Source organism: Mesoplodon densirostris, chromosome 13 (genome assembly GCF_025265405.1).
Source record: "Mesoplodon densirostris isolate mMesDen1 chromosome 13, mMesDen1 primary haplotype, whole genome shotgun sequence".
NCBI classification, from domain to species: Eukaryota; Metazoa; Chordata; class Mammalia; order Artiodactyla; family Ziphiidae; genus Mesoplodon; species Mesoplodon densirostris.
In genome coordinates, this window is record NC_082673.1 from 61,389,453 (window position 1) to 61,414,116 (window position 24,664).

General features: G+C 36.8%; 1 protein-coding gene across 8 annotated transcripts in view; it reads left to right on the forward strand.

Moving 5' to 3' along the window:
- RIMS2 (regulating synaptic membrane exocytosis 2) overlaps positions 1 to 24,664 on the forward strand; it is a 590,231-nt gene that overhangs the window by 418,602 nt on the left and 146,965 nt on the right. For all 8 annotated transcript variants that reach the window (XM_060115826.1, XM_060115828.1, XM_060115819.1 and 5 more), the window contains one exon: positions 6,660 to 6,760. In XM_060115826.1, coding sequence (XP_059971809.1) covers positions 6,660 to 6,760 — 101 coding nt within the window. The remainder of the gene's footprint in view (positions 1 to 6,659; positions 6,761 to 24,664) is intronic.

Below are 24,664 nucleotides of genomic sequence, written 5' to 3' on the forward strand. Positions count from 1 at the left end.
TAGTTTGCATATTAGTTTCTTTTGACTATAGTGAAAGGAGTCTGAAATTTATAACGTCTCCTTTGAAGTATTATTTAATGAATATGGCAGAGAGTTAATAAAGAAACAGAATACAGATACACAGGTAAGCTAAGTATCTAAAACAGATCATAAAGGTTTAGAACATAATTCAAAAGACTATAGCCCATAACTATGAACCTCACAGTAGGACACAGTTTATAAGTTTCTAGAACTCTTATGTTTCATTTAATTCCACATTTTACTTAGGCAACTATGAAGTTCAGTTTTCCTGCATTCCTAGGAGCAAATAAGTAAACACATTATAAGAAAAATAAATTATATTTTCTTTCATTCCAAATGTGTTATTTCCTAGTGACAACAGTAGAAAAATCCTCAAAATTGATTGATTTGGAAATAATTATTCCTCAAAATTCGTGTATCTTAGTTGCACAGTTAAGACTAAGTTTATTTACACTTTAAAAGAAAATGCTTCTATTTGCCCTAGTAGTAATACAAAATAATCTGGTGCATAATTTTTAATTTTTTCACAATATTTATTTCCATACTTTTTCTCAATTTAATGTGTTCCAATATTTGTTATTCCCTGCATTACATCTCTTTTAACAAATAATTTAGCTAACAAAAGTGTACTTTTTTTTTTTTTTTTTTTTTTTTTTGCGGTATGCGGGCCTCTCACTGTTGTGGCCTCCCCCGTTGCGGAGCACAGGCTCCGGACGCGCAGGCTCCGGACGCGCAGGCTCAGCGGCCATGGCTCACGGGCCCAGCCGCTCCGCGGCATATGGGATCCTCCCAGACCGGGGCACGAACCCGTATCCCCTGCATCGGCAGGCGGACTCTCAACCACTTGCGCCACCAGGGAGGCCCACAAAAGTGTACTTTTTATGTGGTTCTAGTATATGATAAAGTTTTTGTCTAAAAATATGAGAAAATTCATTACAGGCAAGTGATTGTGAAGAAATCATTTTAAAGTAAATTTGATTTTTGTTGCATAGTTTCTTAAGTCCTACACTTGAAAAAACTAATATGGAAAATTTTAAAACATGTCAGATCATTTTTTGAATTAACATTCATAAAAATTGGAAAGATCTGGGCCTCCCTGGTGGCGCAAGTGGTTGAGAGTCCGCCTGCCGATGCAGGGGATACGGGTTCGTGCCCCGGTCTGGGAGGATCCCATATGCCGCGGAGCGGCTGGGCCCGTGAGCCATGGCCGCTGAGCCTGCGCGTCCGGAGCCTGCGCGTCCGGAGCCTGCGCGTCCGGAGCCTGTGCTCCGCAACGGGGGAGGCCACAACAGTGAGAGGCCCGCATACCGCAAAAAAAAAAAAAAAAAAAAAAAAAAAAAAATTGGAAAGATCTGCGCTTTATTGCATTTGGAACTATTTCTTATTTTGTACCACTTTTAATCAATACACCCACAGCTTTTATTTAACAAATATATGTCCCTAAGATAAATTAAATAATGAATGATTGCATATTTGCACCTTAAAAATTATTTAACATTTATTTCCAAAGCATTCTATCAAATCATGACAAAAAAATAAGGTTTTCAAACTGGAAAATTTGTCCTTGTTCACATAAACATTATATTTTGTGTGTTTTTAAAATATCTTTTCTGTATAGTATATAATCATTGTGGATACTTTATAAACTATATATTAACCCAAATAAAAAACCAAAAGCACTTATACTAACTTCTAATAACCAGTGATAACTGATAAGTACTCTGGTATGTAAATCTTAAATCTTTTTCACTCCATGTCTTTGTCTTTTTTGTCAATTTTGTGCATATATGTTTTTATGAATATATATGGTTTTTTACAATACAAACTATAGTACCATATCCACCATTTAGTGTTTTATAATTACTAATTGTAGTATCTTTATTTTATATAATTTATATGTGTGAATGCACATGCACACTGTTCTCATCATTTTTTGTGAGTATATAATATTCTGTAGATATACCATAAATGCAGTTAACTAATCCCCTATTTTGGACATTTGGAGTTTCTTTTCCCTGGCCTTTGCAATTATCAAACAATGGTGTAATGAATATGTATGTACATCTTTGCACATTGATTTATTTCTTTAGGAAAGATCCTGGGAAGTGAAATTTCAGGGTCAAAAATATGACCATTGTAAAGCCTTTTAATACACAGTACCAAATATGTTTTATTTTTAAGTAATTTGCTTTTAATATTTGTACATCAGGTACTTTGGAAAACTTTCATATAAATGACCATTAATTTTTTTGTCAACAGCTAGTTTATTACTGTCACTCTGAAAAGTGTTTCTGCAGTTATTAGACTCTTGAAAGAGCAGGTAAAATAAAACCAAAGACAGTATTTTGTTTTTAAATTGTACTGCCTTTGAAAATAATATTATAACTAAGTATTACATATTCTTTTTTTTTTTTTTTGCGGTACGCGGGCTTCTCACTGCTGTGGCCTCTCCTGTTGCGGAGCACAGGCTCCGGACGCGCAGGCCCAGTGGCCATGGCGCACGGACCCAGCCGCTCTGCGGCACGCGGGATCCTCCCAGACCGGGGCACGAACCTGTGTCCCCTGCATCGGCAGGCGGACCCTCAACCACTGCGCCACCAGGGAAGCCCAGTATTACATATTCTTATCTCAATGCATTTTAACAATTTCTATTCCTATTCCTTTGACTTTTGAAAGACATCAGTAAACTGTTTTATACTCTATCCTACTGAATCTACAAAATAAACACACAAATAGCTATGCTTTTTCTTGTGTAACTGTTACTTCAAAGTGAGAAAACAGCTGCATACACTGATTATACCTTTTTTTATTATACTTAATTTGGCACATGCCTAACTGGTGACTGTAGCATTTAAAGAGTACATGAATTTGGCCTTTTAAACTTTGTCCATTAGGAATATGTTATTTCTGTCACTGTCATCATTATTGTCCATAATCATCATTTGTTTTGTTGTGCCTCTTCCACATTGTTTGTATTTTTTTAGAAGAAAAGTTTGTAAACTAGGATTCAATAGGATAGTTATCAAAAATTTTTTTCCTTTCTTTGATGATTTGGCAAAATATAGTTAATTTTGTAAATAGATTTCTAATAGGTAAGTAATATACTTTTTTAGCTTCAATCAGAAAAAGGCCTCATAATATTTTGATTTATGTTCAGACTACATTTATGATATCTCTGTATGTATTTTGTGCAAATACATTTTATTTATATTGTCATCAATTATTTAGATAGTTTCAACAAGGAATAGTTTTTGTTGGAAATCTTTCACTATTAATAAAAATTTGATTAAGACATTGCACAAATGTCTTTAATTCTTAAATTTAACTGGAAAGCAAATTTAACATGTACCTTTACAAGGATAAACTTTAGAAGAAATCCAATGATAAAATGTAAATTTTTAATGATCACTCCACAAATTCTTGATGTATTATTTTGTTAAAAATATGAACAATGGGGCTTCCCTGGTGGTGCAGTGGTTGAGAGTACGCCTACCGATGCAGGGGACGCGGGTTCGTGCCTCGGCCCGGGAGGATCCCACATGCCGCGGAGCGGCTGGGCCCGTGAGCCATGGCCGCTGGGCCTGCGCGTCCGGAGCCTGTGCTCCGCGGCGGGAGAGACCACAACAGTGAAAGGCCCGCGTACCGAAAAAAAAAAAAAATTATATATATATATATATGAACAATGTAATTTGTTTTCTAATCTCAGATTATTTAAAGGCACATCTTAAGTTTTGTGAAGACATATAATAATCAAAGAAAAAAGGAATTACAGATGTGATTATTTTCATCAGAAACCCTCATGAAACAGATAGCCACTTAGTGAAGTGAAACTTTTTAATCTCAGTTAAAGGAAGACTTTTTTAAACCTGAAGCCAAATATTTATATATCAATAGAAGAAAAGGATAGGGTGGGGAAAAGAGAAAAATCATTAAATTAGCCACAAAAATTTGGGATACTAACCAATGCAGTTTCTGGATTTAGATAAGATTAATAATAGTCTTAAACTTCCCTGATGTTGTAATCATAGGTTCTCTAATTTGTTTTCTGAATTTTGGTGTTCTTTCTTTGAGCTTTGCTGTTGGACTTGAGATTTTTCCCTCTTAAGATCCCCAGATTTGAGCATTTTGCTTAAGATCACAAGATGGGGTCACTGAGTCAGCAGTCCTACAATATTCTGATCACTGTTTAGCTTCATTATGAATTGCATTATTGCCAGACCTATATCCCTATTTCAAAGAAGTGTGGTGTGTGAAGCTGCTTTGGGACCCCAAGAGTGTGTGTGTGTGTGTGTGTGTGTGTGTGTGTGTGTGTGTGTTTGGAAAAGCAAACTTAAAACTATTGCTTGAAGTGCACTACAGAAATCACTGAAGGTGAACCTGATGATCTTCGTAGTGTAAATGTAGAAACCTAAGCAACCACTGTCTTACTGTTGGTTAATATGGCCATTTTCAATTGCATCTCTGATTACAAAATCTACCTATAACTTAACTTTTTTTTTTTTACTTGATTGCCATACCAACACAATAAATATGACTTTTTAACTTTTTGGACACATTAAGTAGTCTTTTTCAAGTTCAGAATAACCACAATTAGTTTATTGGTTTAAAAACAAGTAAACCTCTTAAATGGCTTATGTTATTAAGATATTAATGAAATAAGAAATCATATTAAGATATTAATGAAATAAGAAATCATATTTTCTTAGTTTACTTGATTAATAATTTACCTTATACCAAAAAGAATTTGAGACAATTTGAATATTACACATTATTATCTAATAATCAGGAAGAATTTAATGTAGTGTCATAGGAGGTCGATGTCCAGGAAATAGTCTCAATATTAGAAAATGTATATATGTATGTACGTATGTATGTGTATATGTCAATATGTATATGTATATTTATGTATATGTAAAATGTGTTTAAACTTTGTCTATTGGTGCTATTTATATTTAAAATACTGTTTTGCTACTATAATATCAAAATTAAACTTTTTAAAAGAAACTTCCCAAACACTTAATTTAGCTAATATTTTTTTCAGCACACATAATTTTTTGAAGCTGGGATGGCTTTTTTGTTCCCTTGCCCTTGGAGAAAATAAACATATTTATCTGAGAATATCTCTTGAGGTACAAACAATTCCAATATTGTATTTTAATAGAGTAATAGACATTTATAATTGACCATATTTCACACTTATATCATGGAAGCACTCACTTGGTTTTGTGTATCATTCAACTGATATTAACATTATATTTCTATTCCCCATTTTATAATTTGGCACAGAATCAATTAATCAAATCATTATTAAAATTTGACTCAAACTGTTTAGTTGATTTAAATTTGCTCTTTTACTTAGATGTCATATAATCTAAACTCTTTATACATTCTTTTAGTCAAGATTTTCTTAATCCTTTTTGAAACTTTTTCTTCCCTTTGTATCTTACTTTAATTATCAAATTTTACTTAAAATTTTTTTACTAGCAGTTATCAAATATACAGTGAGATTTTTCCCAGGATGAGTATTAAAATACCTATTTTTGAATGGGCACACTTTTGTCTATATGTCTTTACTGCAGTTTTAAAGTTATGATCTTAAGCCAGGGGTATGTGTGTGTATGTTTACATTCTTACCTAGACCCAGTGTTTGTGGATTTACATGACAACATTTTATTGTAGAAACCCACTGAACCTACTAAGCTATGATTATTTTTCCCAGTTTGTAGGTTTGTAGCATACAATTGAGATTTTGTTTTTCCATTATGCCTATTAATGAGAAATGGAATTTCTCTATAAAATCTCTTTAATAAAAATCATAAATATAATTTTAAAGCACTTTTTCATGTTTGCTAAGGTTTGCTTACTGAATTTAGTTCTTATTCTAACCAAAGTTCTTAAAGACCCTCTTGATATCTATAGTTGATGTGTTTTGGGGAAGCACCTGTTATAGACAGCATTAATCTCATCTTATTATAGGCTTACTATCTCAGTTTCTCACCTCCTTACATTCTTGTTTTCCCCTAAAATGATTTCAGTAATACTTTGTGCCTCTACAGGCATGGTATGTTTTCAGGAGTATTATTCCAAGTGCCTCTTTCTTGATCCTAGTTCTAGAAAATTCAAGTTCAAAAGATCTTGATAACTGCATCCATACGTATGTTGGAGCAACCTGCTTTAATACATGGGACGATTTTATGATAATTCTAAATGCAGTTGTAAAATTGTATTTGAAACCAATGAGACAACCTCTTTCCAGTAAATAATTCGAACCTTGATGAATTCGTTACAAGCCAAAATTCTTATAATATTACTATTGTCATATTTACGTGCTGTCAAATATATTCTCCTGGACATACATGTACCAGAAGGTGTTTTCTATCTAATGAAGATTTGTTGTCTTCTATTTACATTTGTTTACATTTTATTCAGATTTAAATTATTTTACATATTTAATAATCATGCTTTTATTCACCAAATTGCATACTTAAATAAATCTAAAAAATGACATTTAATTTGTACATACTACCTTGAATGAAAGTAATATATCATCCTAGCATTTCTTCTTTTATATGTCCTGTAAGTTGGGCTCAGAAATAAGAACTGAACATTAATTTTATGGGTTTCTTTCTACTCGATAGGTGCTATGGATATAGAGGAGAGAAATCGCCAAATGAAAATTAACAAATACAAACAGGTAGCCGGATCAGATCCCAGACTGGAACAAGATTACCAATCAAAGGCAAGACATTTTTCTTTTTAAAAGTTGTAAAATAATCAGTTAATCATATGAAACTGTTAGATTCTCAAACTGCTGAATGCAGATTAGTCAGACACAAACATATAATGCAATGGCCCCATGATATTATTAAATGCTAAAATTTATGATGTGTTTGTATACCAACTTTTAGGTATAGACTTGCCTTACTATTTAGAAAAACCATTATATAATATAGGAGATTAAGGAAATGAAACTCATAAATGATCTGAAGAACAAAGCTTTTAGAATTTTTCATTTTATAAAACTTATAAAGGCCCTAACACCCTCAAAAATGTTTAGGAAGAACTTCTATTATCATCTTATGGTTTTCCTACAAATAGAATTTTTTTACTTTATAGCGTTTTAATTCAATCTGATTTATTAATAAGTTATTGGAACAAAATACATACTCATGAGGTGTTGTAAAGAATTCAAAAAGTTTTTTAGTGAGAATCTTTTTGAACCACTTTTTGGTAATAAATTGAGGTGCAAAGTCTACCAATGTAGGAAAAAAATATTATTTCATTGCTCTTGCCCTTCATTGCCTTTATATTTTCAAAACATTTTTAGGCTCATCATATTATTCATTCAAAGACTTTGCTCTGAGGTACCTATTTAAGATTTAACAAAAGAATGAAAATAGCAAAACTTATTCCTAACATTTCATTGTTATGTGGTCTAATCATTGTAGTCATGTAATATTTGTGGTCTGTTATCTGTGTATTAGAGAAAAGCAATTTGGATTTTTATACAGTTAGGTCTATTTTATCCTTACCTTCAGTTTCTCTCAATTATAGCCCATTCTTCAGTAAAGATAAGACTTATGAAGTAAAGCACAACTGGCTATGCGGGATGTGCGTATGTGGTAGGTAGCATAGGTTTCAGTTTCTCCATTATACAACCTAGAGGAGGCAGATATTCTTACCTCAGCATCACCTTCCAAGCCACCAATCTCTTCCCCAGAGTACATGAATATTGACTGATGTGGTGAATACAGAATTGTTCTGCTGTCCTGGAAATGGCACAGGCCTAATGCCAAGAGAAAGGTAAATTTAAGACAAACAAAAAATAGCCTTGCCTTTACTTAGCAGGTTTTAACTTCTAGAAATTTCATTCTAAAATGAAAATATGAATAACTTCAAATAGGTTCAGTGAATTTCACAGAAAACAGATTTGCAGTGATAGAATATTTCAGATACATCTCTAACCTTTTGAGCTTGGTATCAGAAATGATATCTGTGCCTTTCCAGGTACTTTTAAAAATATTTCTGCCTAGGGCTAAATAGGAAGAAAGACCTGATCTTTTGTGGCATCTGCTATGCTCTAATCTCTCATTTATACATATTATGTAATCCAAAGACCAAGGCATGAAGTCCTGATAAAATAGGATATTAAAGCTTCCATAAACATAAGATAACACATATTTGTTTTGTTTGTTTATATCCCACTATACTTCATGAAGGAATGTAGATGATTCTTAAAAATACATAAAATACTCTCAATAATATCATCAATGAAGAAATTAGTATCAAGGGAAAATGAGGTCAAGAAAAAACAAGGTAATGCCAGAAGTAAAGCTTGTGAACAAAATGCATAGTGTGAGATCCTATACACCTGCTACATGTGGGGCTTATATTTTGACTGTGAGCTTCCTCACAAGCAGCAAAGGCAGAAAAGGAAACTGGGTCACTCATATGATTTACATTGTTCATACAATAAAAACAAGTTCCTTAGAAGCAATGCCAATGATTCTTGTTATGGATACCTGACAGAAATTCATTACAAGGGGATGGACCAAAGGAATACTAAAGAATGCCTGAGGCTTCGAAGTTTTATAACTTTGACACGAATTATTTTAGGTTAGAAAAAATTTAAGTCTTGGCAAAGGACTTATTATGCTAAGCAATATAATTTCCTAGGTATTCTCTAAGGCAGTGGTTTTCAAAGTGTAGACCCAGACCAATAACCTCAACATCACCCAAGGACTTTTGGAAATGCAATTCTCTGACCCGCTCCAGACCTACTTAATCAAAACTCTAGGGGTGATGTTCCTGGTTTTAAAAAGCCTCCCAGGTGATTGAGATGTGGACTACAGTTTGAGAACCACTGCTCTAAGGTGGGCTGCATGTAAAATTTACTTCCAGGTAACTGAATGAGTTGACTTCCTCTTTTTAGGGTTTTAGCCAGAAGCCAGTGATGGATGAGGTCATTTAAAAATGAAGACTTTCTTCTGAGAATAAGTGATCTGACTCCTTTACAAGGCCTCTCCTAGTATCTAACAAATCCTATCTGTTGAATGTCAAGTACATAGAATTCTGTTTACTATTGCTGGAGTTGTGCACTCAGCCTAACCAAAAATGCAATCAAGTCATTAAGGTACAACTTTTGAAAAGGATCCAAAGCACGACTCTGTTTTGTTCCACTACAAATTTCCTGATGTGGAACTGTCTTTGCTGGGTCATCTATCTGCCTATCATCCCTACCTTGATCTAACTCTCTCATGGATCAAAGAGAAAATTACAGAAGATTCTTTTCAGTCAAGCGCATGTATAGATTTATTTATTATTCATTTCCATACTAACAATTATTTAGATTCAAATTTTCAACTGCATCCCCTCTCTCTCTTTTTTTTTTTTTTTTTTTGCGGTATGTGGGCCTCTCACTGTTGTGGCCTCTCCCATTGTGGAGCACAGGCTCCGGACGCCCAAGGCTCAGCGGCCATGGCTCACGGGCCCAGCTGCTCCGCGGCATGTGGGATCTTCCCAGACCGGGGCACGAACCTGTGTCCCCTGCATCGGCAGGCAGACTGTCAACCACTGTGCCACCAGGGAAGCCCCATCCCCTCTCTTTTTAACTAGGGATATTCACCTTATATTTCCATTCTTTTCTTCCTTGTTTGAGAACAAATGCCAATTAAATACTTGCTATTGAGCTATGCACTTTAATACATTAACTCTAATTCGTGAAAAAAATCATTTAATTGGTAAGGGAACTAAGCCATAGAAAGGTTAAGTAATCTACCCAAGTTCACATTAAATCATGGAAAGTATTATTTGTAGCTAATCTGGTTTTCAATTTTGAGATAACTGAGATTAAATCCAAAGCCTATAGAGCATATGCTATACTTATGAGCTATATTCCTGAAATTCTAGTGAAGCTATTAAGAAGCTTTCATGGAATATAATTGTTAGCGAAGTGTTTTTTAAACTACACATTCCACATTTTAAATGGCTTTGCTTCCCTGAATTTTTCAAGCATTCTACACTGACAGTTGTAAACAATTCTTACTAATTTATAAAATATATCCTCAGTAATTCACTTTGAAAGTACCTGCAGAGCAATGCCTATTAAGTTACTGTCTTTCTAAACATATTTTAAGTATATGAGGAAATTTGTAAGCAGACAGCCTATATTTAATAAAAGCATCAAAACCACATGCAGACATGATTCCTATTTAGCCAGTGGATGATTTCTCAGGGCTTTTCCCTCAACAGAATTTAACTATGTAGCCAATGCACCCTTTCATGCCTACTGCATTGTCTGTATCCCAGTTTACATGTGATTCATCTATTCTACTCTCAACATAATTTAAGGATCAACTTAAAACCAATGTTCTCTGTTCTTCATTGGTTCAGAAAAACATGATTTGTTTATTACATTTAACAATGTGAATTATAATTCAGCATAGACCAACTACCCTTCCATGAGTTACATAATTACAATAATTAGTAATAATTGATAAACAATGTAGGTATATCTGAAAATTAATATGGAGAATTTGATAATATTTATATAACTATATGATGTTTGCTTTTTAAATTAGCCATATTTAATGTTTTTAAATGAACTTGGAGGATTTTTTTTTTCTTTTTTTTGCGGTACGTGGGCCTCTCACTGTTGCGGCCTCTGCCGTTGCAGAGCACAGTCTCCGGACGCGCAGGCTCAGTAGCCATGGCTCACGGGCCCAGCAGCTCCGCAGCATGTGGGATCTTCCCGGATTGGGGCACGAACCCGTGTCCCCTGCATTGGCAGGTGGACTCTCAACAACTGCGCCACCAGGGAAGCCCTTGGAGGATATTTTTTAAAAGGGTAGTCCATCAGATTTCAACAGAGAAGCTACACAGTTTATTGATACCATGTTTATTTGGAACTCAAAGCTTATTTCTCTGTAGGAAGAAAAAATGTTCCTTTTTGGTGGTAATGTTCCCACAAAATTATCACAAAAATATTTTACCCCTATTGTAGCACTTATAATCTTCTGTTTTCTTATTTATCACTCTAGAATTAAGCAAGATAGCTCATAAATTTTGCAGAACTTTTCAAATGTGGACCAGAAGTTCATATTAATCCATTTAACCTGCAGTCTAATAGACTGATCAGTATTCTGGGAGTGGAGCACAACACTGCAAAAGAAAGGAAAAAAATTTTTTTCTCCATTCTTTGTACATACCTGATCCTGGGCACTTGTCACCTTTTCTTCCAGGCTTCTTGTCTTGTAAGGATCCACTCATTGATTTCAAAGAGACATATTAGAAAGAAAGCAATCCCACTAAAGTAACTTACATTATAACATGAACTACACAACACAGAGATAGTTTTTTAAAAAAGGTCTGTAAATACAAATAAACCTCACACGATGGAGCTGTAGGCAGTATCAATATAAAAAAATTCAGACTTTTAAAGGCAAAGTATTTTTGGCGGGTAGATCACCATTGTTAACTAAGCTGTTCCCTTAATTAGAGCTTACTCTCTTCTCAACACTGAGAATACACATTTAAGGCCAGCCTTAAGTGTTTTAAATTGACTTTCAAAACACAAGCAGTAAGGACCAGAAGAGGGGAGACAGGTTGGGGCTGGTGAGGAGTGGCACCTATGGGCTGCTTATAAGTTTGATGTTTGTGAGTCAGGAGTACTTTAAGACTCTAATATCACCAAAATATGGCAGCAGCACTTGAGTACAGTGTAGGAGATGAGAACACAGCCTGGAGACAAGCAAACTCCACCTGGGTGACTTTCGGTAGGTTAACCTCTTACTCTCAATTTCTTTATTAAAAAGGGCTTTGAGATCTATTTCATACAGCGATGATTAGGCAGAAATGAGATAATGTATATACATGGTTTAGCATTTAGTAAAATGCTTAATAAATGGTGCAGATATTTGTTATTATTTTTTATAATAACAGCAAATGTGCCATAGGCACCAGAAATGAATACGACAAGGTTGAAAAGAAATGGTAAAGAAATTACTAAGCTGATGAAAAGGATTTTAGTGTAACTCAGCTATCATTGAATGTTCCCTTTATTCTCAAATAAAGAGACTGAAGCAGCAGAGATCAAATTTAGGGGGAAAGAATTTATGAATCTTCAAAGAATATGGAGATAAAAAAATAAAAAGAGCCTGGAACATAACATATCATGAGAATTACAAGCTAAATTACTGAAATTAAGAAATGATGTTGGGCTTCCCTGGTGGTGCAGTGGTTGAGAGTCCGCCTGCCGATGCAGGGGGACAAGGGTTCGTGCCCCGGTCGGTCGGGGAAGATCCCACATGCCGCGGAGCGGCTGGGCACGTGAGCCATGGCTGCTGAGCCTGCGCGTCCGGAGCCTGTGCTCCACAACGGGAGAGGCCACAACAGTGAGAGGCCTGCATACCGCAAAAAAAAAAAAGAAAGAAAGAAATGATGTTATCAAGGTTGACATTCAATGAGCCTGGCTCTTGGAAAGATGATTAACAGGTAGGCATATGGCTATGGGTATGGGTATTTAAAAAGAAATACTCTTTAACAACAGTGACATAAATGGATCTGAAAACTGAAAAACTAAATTTATAAAAAGTGCATTTTAAAATTACATTAGGTGGCCTTATGCAAATCACTAAGATGATATGTGGAAATACATGTATTTATTGAAAGTGAAGAAATGAAAAATATAATTTTATTGCAGTGATTGATATAAAATGCTAGGGGATTTTCTTTTTGGATAAGCAGAAAAGTTGAGTTTCTGGTAACATATAACACAGCCCAATAATAGTACAGTTGAGCTGGGCCTGGTGCCCGCTGGAGGAAGAGCTGCTCCATCATTGACTCTCAAGTTACCCAGAGAACCTGGTATTCTCATGAAACAGATACCACTGTGCCAGTGTTAGATGGAATCATGTGATATATAGAGCAAGAGAATTCTAATAGGAGTGATCTTAGTAACCCAGTCTTTACCCTGCAAGGTCCTCAAGGAGTAGGTAAAGAAGTCCTGTGGGAAGTAATGAAGCATCCTTTCTTGGAATAAGCAGTTCAACTGTTTTATGAACAGAAGTAGGATTCAGATTTTCAAAAAAATTCCTGCTAGGCTTGGTCTAGCCAGATATCCAGCAGAATGGTTTCATTTTTAAAAAATCAGAATTAAGATCACCTCCTCATAGTTTCCATCCCAAACTAGTCAAGAAATCTAATCACTTACTGATGAAGATGCCAGGGAGAATGCCAGTGGCTGCACCTGGATTTCTTCACTGAAACCTGCCATTTCTCTAAACGTCTATTCTACTTTGTCAATTTTCTCTGATGTTGTGTTCATTTCTGTATAACCCTGCAATAAGATAGCTTCACGTTCTTTAGCAAAATTAGCACAGTGTGCTAATAATAGTACCTACCTCATAGGATTGTTTTCCAGATTAAGTCTATTTATATGTTATGTATAACTCAAAAAGAGTTTGGAATATAATAAGGAATAAGTAAATGTGAGCCATCATATGATGATGGTGGGATGGTGATGGTGATATGATGATGATGATGGGGAAGAAAGAGAAAAAGAGAAATTATTTTCAACAGATACCCTGCTCTTACCAGGTCTATTTCTGTTGCCAGCAACAATCTACTAGATACAGATTAGTATATCTTTAAGGTAATCCTAAAAAATAGGTGGGTGGAAAGGGAGGAAAAGTGTAAAAACTAATGATAATCTAAAAAGTTAAAAAGTGATTTGGGTTGTCTCATTTTTATCAGGTTAGTCAAATTTTTATCTACCACAAATTATCATTCTTGCCATTTCTACTCTTTAGCCAGCTGGAATGTACTTCAAATTTAACTTAAACATAGAGATAAATTTACACATAATTTATCTAAATCTATGATATGCACACACACATATCCTAAAGCTCTGAGCCAAAGGACAATTCCTCTCCTCCATATTTTAGCTGATGGAAGCAACAAATATTTATTTCTTCCTTGTCTCACATGTACAAACATACCTCACTTTATGTAGCAGACCCACAGTTACAAACTTAATAGTAGATAATTTTAATGGAATTTTAGAAATTTTATAGTTTTATCTGTGACTAATCTTTGAATATAAAAGTTTCTGGGCTTCCCTGGTGGCGCAGTGGTTGGGAGTCCGCCTGCCGATGCAGGGGACACGGGTTCGTGCCCCGATCCCGGAAGATCCCACATGCCGCGGAGCGGCTGGGCCCGCGAGCCATGGCCGCGGAGCCTGTGTGTCCGGAGCCTGTGCTCCGCAACGGGAGAGGCCACAGCAGTGAGAGGCCTGCGTACAGCAAAAAAAAAAAAAAAAAAAAAAAAAAGTTTCTAACTTTAGGTTTCTTTTTTCTTAACATTTGCTAGGGCTGTCATAACAAAATGCCACAGATTAGGTTGCTTAAACAACAGAAATTAATTTTCTCACAGTCTGGAGGCTAGAATTCCAAGATCAATTGTTGGCAGGTTTGGTTTCTTCTGAGACCTCTCTCCTTGGCTTGGAGTTGGCCACCCTCTTGCTATGGCCTCAAAGGGTCATCCGTCTGTGTGTATCTATGTTCCAATTTCCTCTTCTTGTAAGGACACCAGTCATATTAGATTAAGGCCCATCAGTGTGACCTCATTTTACCTTAATTACTTCTTTAAAGGCCTTATCTCCAAAACAGTCACATTCTGAGGTAATAGAAGTTAGCACTACAACATATGAATTTGGGGGATATACAGTTCAGCTATAACATATCTATACAAAGTAGTTAATGGTCTTTTAGTTTATCACCTTAATGCATTATGAAAGCATATTTGATTATAATGTAAATATGTATTTTTAGGCAACTAACTATAGCTATTTTGTTTCAAACTTTTTGATTTTTTAAAATTGTGTTTACTTTCTCTGTTTCTCCAACTACCTTCTCACATCCTAGGAGATGAAATATTTTTGTGTCTGCAAGTTCATTTTAAAAATTATTTTTCATAGTTATAAAACCACATTTAAATTTAAATATGTTTTTCTTAGACAGACATTCAAGCATGTGTCTTCTTTCTTTACATTATATTTGTGAATTGCTACCTCATACTATACAATCACATATCAGGCCAGGAAAACCACATGTCAGGTCAGGAAATATAAAAAAGATATTTTTAATTATGAAGAAGTCATTTGAGATGACTGGGACAGCGACTTACATGTTGTAGAACACTATAAAATTACAGAAGAAATTGTAATTTCTCTCTTTTTAGTAACTATAATGTTGCTAAAAACTAACAAAAGAAAGATCTTTAAATAAATTGCATCTAGCTACTCTCTGGTAAAAGGGTCAGTCTATGGACAGTAGCTGCTATTGCCAAGAGCATAATTTCTTCCTATATATTCCCTAAGAACACACAAAGGAAACATTTTTCTTTTACCTCCAGCAAAAATAGAAATTTATGCATTCACCTTTGCTTTCATCAAGCCTCCAGGATTGCTGGTTTGCTAACAACTAGAGCGCCCTTTGGGGGATACAAGGAATGAATGATATGGGTCACCAAAGGGTGAGAGATCTTGCTTTATAGAATCAAGGACGATAAGAGGAATAAGGAAGGAAGAAAATGTGGTAAATAATGCAGAAACATTCCTTCCAGCTCAAATTTCATGTAATTGAAAAGGATTAAGTATAGCCATATAAAAAATTACAAATACAAGAATATTCAAGACAACAGAGATATGATAACATATAAACCCTCTGAACCAATCATGACATTTATCACTTCCTAAAATACATATATTCTGTCTTATGTGGTGCTTATTTGCTTGTTTCTTACCTTTTTATTAAACTTCACACTTCTTGAGAATGGGGATATAGTTTATTCATCTATGTAGTCTCTCCAGGGGCAAGTAAGGACAAGATAGGAACTTCTGGAGAGGGTATGGGTAGGTTATTACCCAAGAGTCTAAAACAAATTTTCTAATGGACATATGATTATTGGTTTTTGTCTAGAGTTAATCATAATAGAAAGAATACTCAGAAAGAATTGGAAGACTTAGGTTCTAATTTTGATTCTGCCACTTATGTGCTAACTTTGGATACATTGCCCAATAGTTCTTCACAACCCAACTTTTTTCTCTGTACAAATTCTGTGTTATCTATAAAGTGCTACACAAATATATGGTAGTTTGGAGGCCACGTTGAAAAACATCATTATGTATTAACACTTGGGTTTTAGGCAGCCTCATCATTAATTAAGCAAATCATTTAATCTTGTAGCTTAATCTTTAAAATTAGGTTTGAACTAGATCTTCTATATTTCATTTCCTTTATCTAGTGTTGTCTCATTATTGATTCAGTAATCTCTGATCAGTGTCAGGCTCTCTACTCAATGTATTCTCACAGATGATTGAATCTACAGATTTTATAATTAACTTATGGCATAATAATTATGATTTATAGAATAAATGTATGTGTATAATGTTTTTGCTTCATACTTCACATGAAATAATTGATAACTAAGTTTGAATTGAGACTTAAGTCAAAACCTTTAGTCAATTAAGGCAATCAGTCAACTAGGAGGGCAGCATGGAGTCTTCCACATCTATAATTTCAATTTAATTTGGCTAATGATAATTTGAACATATCTACAATTTTATTATGTAATAGCTTTGCTCATGAGCACAAAAATTAGTTGTAACTTTTCTTCAGTTGGAAGGATTACAGATATTATTTATTAGCAAAATTAATTTACTAATATCTTCCTAAACATGGAATTTTGATTATTTCTACATCATCAATTTTGAAAATTATAAAATAATACTCCAGACTGGAAATAATATAGCTAACCTTGGAATATATCTCTTATGAGGAAGGAACTTTTGGCTGGTGATAATTTCAGGAGGTAAAAATATTGTATGTAAAAGAGTACAGAACTCAGCTTGGTACATGGGAAAGCCCAGTAATGGTAGCTGTTTTTATTATTTATTATAACAAGTGAGGTAGGAGTAATAACAAAAACTTTACAGTTGAACTCGATTCTGAACCAAACCCACCATTCAATATAACTTTATGACTAACAAAGAAAATGGCTATGATTTTATGATTGACCCTTCTTAGGTCATTTTCATGACTAGGAATACTCACTTCAAGGCTAACAGTCTTCAGGGTCAGTCATGTACGAACATGTTACTTCTCAAGCCCATTTTCACTTTCTGCCAAAAAGAAAAATCATCGGAATTTTAGATGGAATATGAAGGTGTTAATTAAAAATGACATAAAATGTCTTTTTATTCAGGTTAGTTTGTATTTTTTTATTATTTAAATATCTTACTTGTTTAAAATTCATCCACTTATGGGCTTCCCTAGTGGTGCATTGTTTGAGAGTCCGCCTGCCGATGCAGGGGACACGGGTTCGTGCCCCGGTCCGGGAAGATCCCACATGCCACGGAGTGGCTGGGCCCGTGAGCCATGGCCGCTGAGCAGCTGGGCCCGTGAGCTATGGCCGCTGAGCCTGCGCGTCCGGAGCCTGTGCTCCTCAGTGGGAGAGGCCATGACAGTGAGAGGCCCGCGTACCGCAAAAAAAAAAAAAAAAAAATTCATCCACAAATAGTTATAAGCAGTATAGTAGTGTTATTTCCATGCTGGTTTTGTATTCTGATTATACATGTCATTTTATATAGTTTTCAAATTTCAGAAAAGGAAGCAAATCTTTATTTTAAAGAAGAAAACTATATGTGAATATTTTAAAAAGAAATGGCTTAGGTTCTAAATATGCTGCCTAGTATCCCCTTAAACATGAATTTATGGTTCACAATTTATTTTGATGAAAAGAAATAGAATGACTTTAATATTAACAAGTTAGTTGTATAAGCTTAGTTAATTCATTTAACTTCTCTCAATTTTCTCATCCATAAAATGAGGAAGGTAGGGCCTCCCTGGTGGCGCAAGTGGTTGAGAGTCCGCCTGCCGATGCAGGGGATACGGGTTCGTGCCCCGGTCTGGGAGGATCCCATATGCCGCGGAGCGGCTGGGCCCGTGAGCCATGGCCGCTGAGCCTGCGCGTCCGGAGCCTGCGCGTCCGGAGCCTGTGCTCCGCGACGGGGGAGGCCACAACAGTGAGAGGCCCGCATACCGCAAAAAAAAAAAAAAAAAAAAAAAAAAAAAAAAAAATGAGGAAGGTAGATTACATCCTCTCTGAAGTCACTTTCAGCTTTAAAATACTGTGATTTTTTTGAATGACTCAGTGACAAGTGAATAACTAAAAGTATGTTTCAGTGCCAAATAATTTTCCTGGGCATTTTTTCTTAAAGGATGGTTATATGAGTCCTCTTTTTTAAAATATCTGAATGTATTTTGTTATCTCGGGGAACATTTAGTAATGTTCTCTTTTCTGCTACTCAGAACTGCATACCGCAGGTATCTCTGAAGCTGATCAGCTTTAAGTCTGGATTCTGGTTCTGCAACATTAAAAGAAGAAAAATTACCAGAAAAACAATCAAATAAATAATAATAAAATGGAGGACTAAGTGAATGAGGAAGGAATAAAGGAAGAAAGGCATAAAGTCAGGAAGAAATGGAAAAAAGAAAGAGGAGGGAGGGAGGAAAGGAGGAAGCAGGAAGGCATAATCCTTCCAGTCTAAGAGTTCATAATTGAATTAGGGAAACACGTGCACAAAAAGTAGTGCTCGTACAAAGTAGGCCGTGTTAGGTAGTACAATACAAGTAAGTCATGCAAAGGAAAAATAAAATGAGAAATGTTCTTTTGGCTTCAAGAAATCTGGGAATACAATGTAGAATATGACATGACATGAAGGACATATCAGGCAGAGGGAGAGCTTAAGCAGAGTTATAAAAGCATATGAGCACAAGCTATGTTTTAAGGAACAGCTAGTAGTTCTTTAGGATAGAAACATTTAACAAATCGGGGTACATATTAAGAGGTGAGAATGGAAAAGTTGTCTGGGACCAGATTGTGGAGGGCTTTAAATCACTCAGTTAAAAATCCAGAATGTTCTTCTTTAAAATCATAAGCTTTGAAGATTTTTTAAGTCACCAATATCTACAAATCTGTGCTTTTAGAAGAAACTCTAATGGTATACTTCAGATGAATTTGAAAAGGATGTTAAAGACAAGGAGTCCTATTCAGATGCTACTGCTAGAGTTTGAGCAAGACATAATTGTCATTCCTTGCCATGCTTGACTGTTGACTCCACCCCAAATGGTCTTCATGCAAATCCAGCTGATCCTACCCTACCTTCTCACACAAGGAGTAAGGGTAGTGGGCCTCTTCCAGATTTTCAACAGAATGTAATTATATCTGCCCTGTGCTTGAATTTGATCCATCAGGGCAATTCTCAGGCCCTTTTAGTTTCTTCAATAATATGTTGTTTTTCAGGCTATTATTTAGCTCTGATTCTCTTAGATGCAAGTACCTTGAGTTACTTTATTACTTTCTAAGGTACTAATATTTGAAAGGGAACACCACTTCATATCCTCAATCCATTAATTTTTCTTGTATTTTTGCCTGTTATAGATTCCCAGGACCATGATCCTACTGCTATGTTCTCATGTCTTATTTCCGTTACAACTTTTGGGATGCTAGCCTGCTACTTAATATCTATAATATCACCACCCTATGTCCTAATAAAAGATATAAATATTCTCTATAAAGTTACATAATAAGCCACATAATAGTTAAAGATGTTTACAAAGAACTAAATGTCAGGAATTTTATGACTAAGGAGAGTTTATTTATGATATTTCTTAATTCTAGCTGGATCTTACAAGTTTATAATCCGAGGGCTTGGAGAAGCATTTAATCATAATAATGGTATAATTGCTTTAATAGTAACTCCTTTTGTGGAAGAATAATGGACTCACTGGTTTTTGCACTAGCAGCAGGCATTCTGTTCTACTCTCTCTGAGCTTGGATGTAAATGAAATGTTACGTATATCGGAATGAGATATTGTTATTAATACATTTAAGGGTCTGGGAAGAACAGACTTCTTGATTGAGGTAGAAATTTCAGATGACATTTGTTTGAGATATTACTGAAAAATAAATGGCATAAAAATAAATCTAAGACTCAGTAAAGCTGTGGAAAAAGAAACCAATTATTTACCTCATGTGGATACATCTAAAATAATAAATGGCTAAGTATTAATACATATTATCTGTAAATTTAAAAAGTAATAGCTGTCTTAGATTTTGGGGAAAAGAAAATAATATATAAAATATTTGAAAGTTGTTTCTAAACCATTAAAATTATTCACATTTTAGTAATTATTAGTGTTATGGTCATGGATTGTTATGTTCTTTGGTTTAACTTTCCTTGATGCCAAGTATAAGCATAATTATAAAAACCAACCCCAGGGGGCTTCCCTGGTGGCGCAGTGGTTGAGAGTCCGCCTGCCGATTCAGGGGACATGGGTTCATGCCCCGGTCTGGGAAGATCCCACATGCCGTGGAGTGGCTGGGCCCGTGAGCCATGGCCGCTGAGCCTGCGCATCTGGAGCCTCTGCTCCGCAACAGGAGAGGCCACAACAGTGAGAGGTCCGTGTACCTCAAAAAAAAAAAAAAAAAAAAAAAAAAAACCAGGTTAACTTTTTCAAGAATGAAAAAACATGAATTTCCAAGTCAGGTTTAATGTTATCCTACCCTAAGTAAATAAGCCAATCTGGTGTCAAAGGACAATGCCTTATTTTTTTTAATGAGATATGGAATAGGGACTTGTAAAGTTTTCATAGCTATTTTCAAGTTTTTTCAATTCAAGATAAAACATTTGAGATCATAGCCAAATGATGATGAAAATTGAGTATCAAAATCTAGAGCTTCTGGAGTTTCATCATGGAAACTTCTTATTACATATAATAAAAACTTACAGTTACATTCCTAATTATTATCATGATGAATATTTATTATGTGTCAACACCTGTGATCTTATTCAAAGCTCACATCAGGCTCACAGAAGTTAAGAGATTTGCCCAGAATCACATAGCTACCAGTAAGTGGGAGAGCAGTTACACATTCATATCTTCTAACTCTATACCCTGCGGTCATTACGCTATACTGGCTCTTATCATTAAAATTAGATGACTACATTATGGGTAAAGAGTGTACCTTTTTACCATGAGGTCAGAACAGGCACAGAACAGGATGAGTGATATACCATTTGGGTTAGCATTCAGATGTTCATAACAAATAAACAGACAAAGTCATCTGAGTAAATAAGGATTTTTTTTTTCCATAAGCAAGAAATTCAAGCAGCAGTTCAGGGCTGGTACTACTGTTTCAAAAGCCAAACTCTCTGTTCTTAGAACTTGTCTTTCTGCTCCCTGTTCTTACAGGAAGGCATTCACCCCCATTGTCACAAAATGACTACTAACATAGGCTCATATGTAAACTCCAATCAGAAAGAAAAGCCAAGAGGGAAAGGCAAAGACCATAACAGCTAAGCCAGCCCACTGTAATCAGAAAAGTAATAGTTCTCTCCAAACTGTTTCCCCTAAATTCCTGCTTATACCTCAGAGGCCAGACTCAAGTGAAAGGATCACCCTAGGTACAAGGGATCCTAAAAAATGAAGTTCTTTTCTTTTTTTGTTGTTGCTGTTAGACCACCAAAATAAATCTGATTCTTTTAGTAAAGAACAAAGGGGAAGAAAGAATATTGGTAGACATTCAACAGCAAGTGAGACAAATAAGTAGGTATAACAGACTCTAACTATGAATATGAAAGACCAAGGACCCATTCATAAGTCCCAAGTAGCTTATCAAGATATTTGTTTGCATAAAATGAGTGATACTTCTTAACTGTTTAGAATGGAGAATATTGGAGAGAGAGAAGTCAAAGATAACTCACAAGTTTTCTAGGTTTTAGTTGGTTATTAAATAATGGAGGAAATATAAGAGATACAAGAACAGCTGGTTTGGAGTGAAAGAGAATAAATTTGATTTTGGCCACATTGAAATCGATGTATCTACAAAACAACATATGGTAGATGTCCTGTTAGATGCCCTGGAAATACAGGTCTGAAGCTTGGGAGAGAAGTGAGGGGGAAAGATAAGGATTTTTTAGTCATTACATGGGTAGATAATGGATTCGATCATTCTGTGGGAATACGTATAGTGAAAAGAAAAGAAGGCTAAAGATTGAAATTTGGGGAGAATATAATTTAAAATCAGGTTAGAGAAAGTGACGCCAGCAAAGGAGATTAAGAATAAACAGTTAGAGGCCTTCCCTGGTGGCGCAGTGGTTAAGAATCCGCCTGCCAATGCAGGGGACACGGTTTTGAGCCCTGGTCTGGGAAGATCCCACAGGCCACGGAGCAACTAAACCCGTGTGCCACAGCTACTGAGTCTGCGCTCTAGAGCCCACGAGCCACAACTACTGAGCTTGTGTGCCACAACTACTGAAGCCCACGCGCCTAGAGCCCGTGCTCCACAATAAGAGAAGCCACCGCGATGAGAAGCCTGAGCACTGCAACGAAGAGTAGCCCCCGCTCGCCGCAACTGGAGAAAGCCTGCACACGCAGCAACAAAGACCCAATGCAGCCAAAAATAAATAAATAAATAAAAGTTTTAAAAAAGAATAAATAGTTAGAGAGATAGGGGAGAAACCAAGAGTGACATTATCTGAGAAGCCATTATGGAAAAGTTTCAGGAAAAGAGAGGACTTCAACAATATTAGATGTAATAGCAAAATCAAGAAAGAAGACACGACAGCTACACGTGCAACAACTCCTACAGAACACCTACTGAACGCTGGCAGAAGACCCCAGACCTCCCAAAAGGCAAGAAACTCCCCACATACCTGGGTAGGGCAAAGCAGAGAGATTCCCGCAGAGAGGAGCGGTGCCGAGCGGCACTCACCAGCCCGAGAGGCTTGTCTGCTCCCCCGCCAGGGCGGGCGGCGTTGGAGCTGAGGCTCGGGCTTCGGTCAGAGCGCAGGGAGAGGACTGGGACTGGCGGCGAGAACTCAGCCTGAAGGGGGCTAATGTGCCACAGCTAGCCGGGAGGGAGTCCGGGAAAACTCTGGAGCTGCCGAAGAGGCAGGAGACTTTTTCTTCCCTCTTGGTTTCCTGGTGCGCGAGGAGAGGGGATTAAGAGCGCCGCGTAAAGGAGCTCCAGAGACGGGCGCGAGTCGCGGCTGAAAACGCGGAGCCCAGAGACGGGCGTGGGACGCTGGGGCTGCTGCTGCCGCCGCCAAGAAGCCTGTGTGCGAGCGCAGGACACTGTCCACACCGCCCTTCCGGGAGCCTGTGCAGCCTGCCACTGCCGGGGTCCCGGGATCCAGGGGCGGCTTCCCTGGGAGAACGCACGGCGCGCCTCGGGCTGGTGCAACGTCACGCCGACCTCTGCCGCTGCAGGCTCACCCCGCACTCCGTGCCCCTCCCTCCCGCCCGGCCTGAGTGAGCCAGAGTCCCCGAAGAGGCTGCTCCTTTAACCCTGTCCTGTCTGAGCGAAGAACAGACGCCCTCCGGCGACCTACACGCAGAGGCGGGGCCAAATCCAAAGCTGAGACCCAGGAGCTGTGAGAACAAAGAAGAGAAAGGGAAACCTCTCCCAGCAGCCTCAGAAGCAGCGGATTAAAGCTCCACAATCAACTTGATGTACCCTGCATCTGTGGAATACATGAATAGACAACAAATCATCCCAAATTGAGGAGCCAGGAGTCAGTGCTGTGCCTCTGAGGTGGGAGAGCCAACTTCAGGACACTGGTCCACAAGAGACCTCCCAGCTCCACATAATATCAAACGGCGAAAATCTTCCAGAGATCTCCATCTCAACACCAGCACCCAGCTTCACTCAACGACCAGCAAGCTACAGTGCTGGACACCCTATGCCAAACAACTAGCAAGACAGGAACACAACACCACCCATTAGCAGAGAGGCTGCCTCAAATCATAAAAAGTCCGCAAACACCCCAAAACACACCACCAGACGTGGACCTGCCCACCAGAAAGACAAGATCCAGCCTCATCCACCAGAACACAGGCAGTAGTCCCCTCCACCAAGAAGCCTACACAACCCACTGAACCAACCTTAGCCACTGGGGACAGACACCAAAAACAACGGGAACTACGAACCTGCAGCCTGCAAAGAGGAGACCCCAAACACAGTAACATAAGCAAAATGAGAAGACAGAAAAACACACAGCAGGAGAAGGAGCAAGATAAAAACCCACCAGACCTAACAAATGAAGAGGTAATAGGCAGTCTACCTGAAAAAGAATTCAGAATAATGATGGTAAAGATGATCCAAAATCTTGGAAATAGAATAGACAAAATGCAAGAAACAGTTAACAAGGACCTAGAAGAACTAAAGACGAATCAAGCATCGATTAAAAACACAATAAATGAAATAAAAAATACTCTAGATGGGATCAATAGCAGAATAACTGAGGCAGAAGAACGGATAAGTGAGGTGGAAGATAAAATAGTGGAAATAACTGCTGCACAGCAAAATAAAAAAGAATGAAAAGAACAGAGGACAGTCTCAGAGACCTCTGGGACAACATTAAACGCACCAACATTCGAATTATAGGGGTTCCAGAAGAAGAAGAGAAAAAGAAAGGGACTGAGAAAATATTTGAAGAGATTATAGTTGAAAACTTCCCTAATATGGGAAAGGAAATAGTTAATCAAGTCCAGGAGGCACAGAGAGTCCCATACAGAAT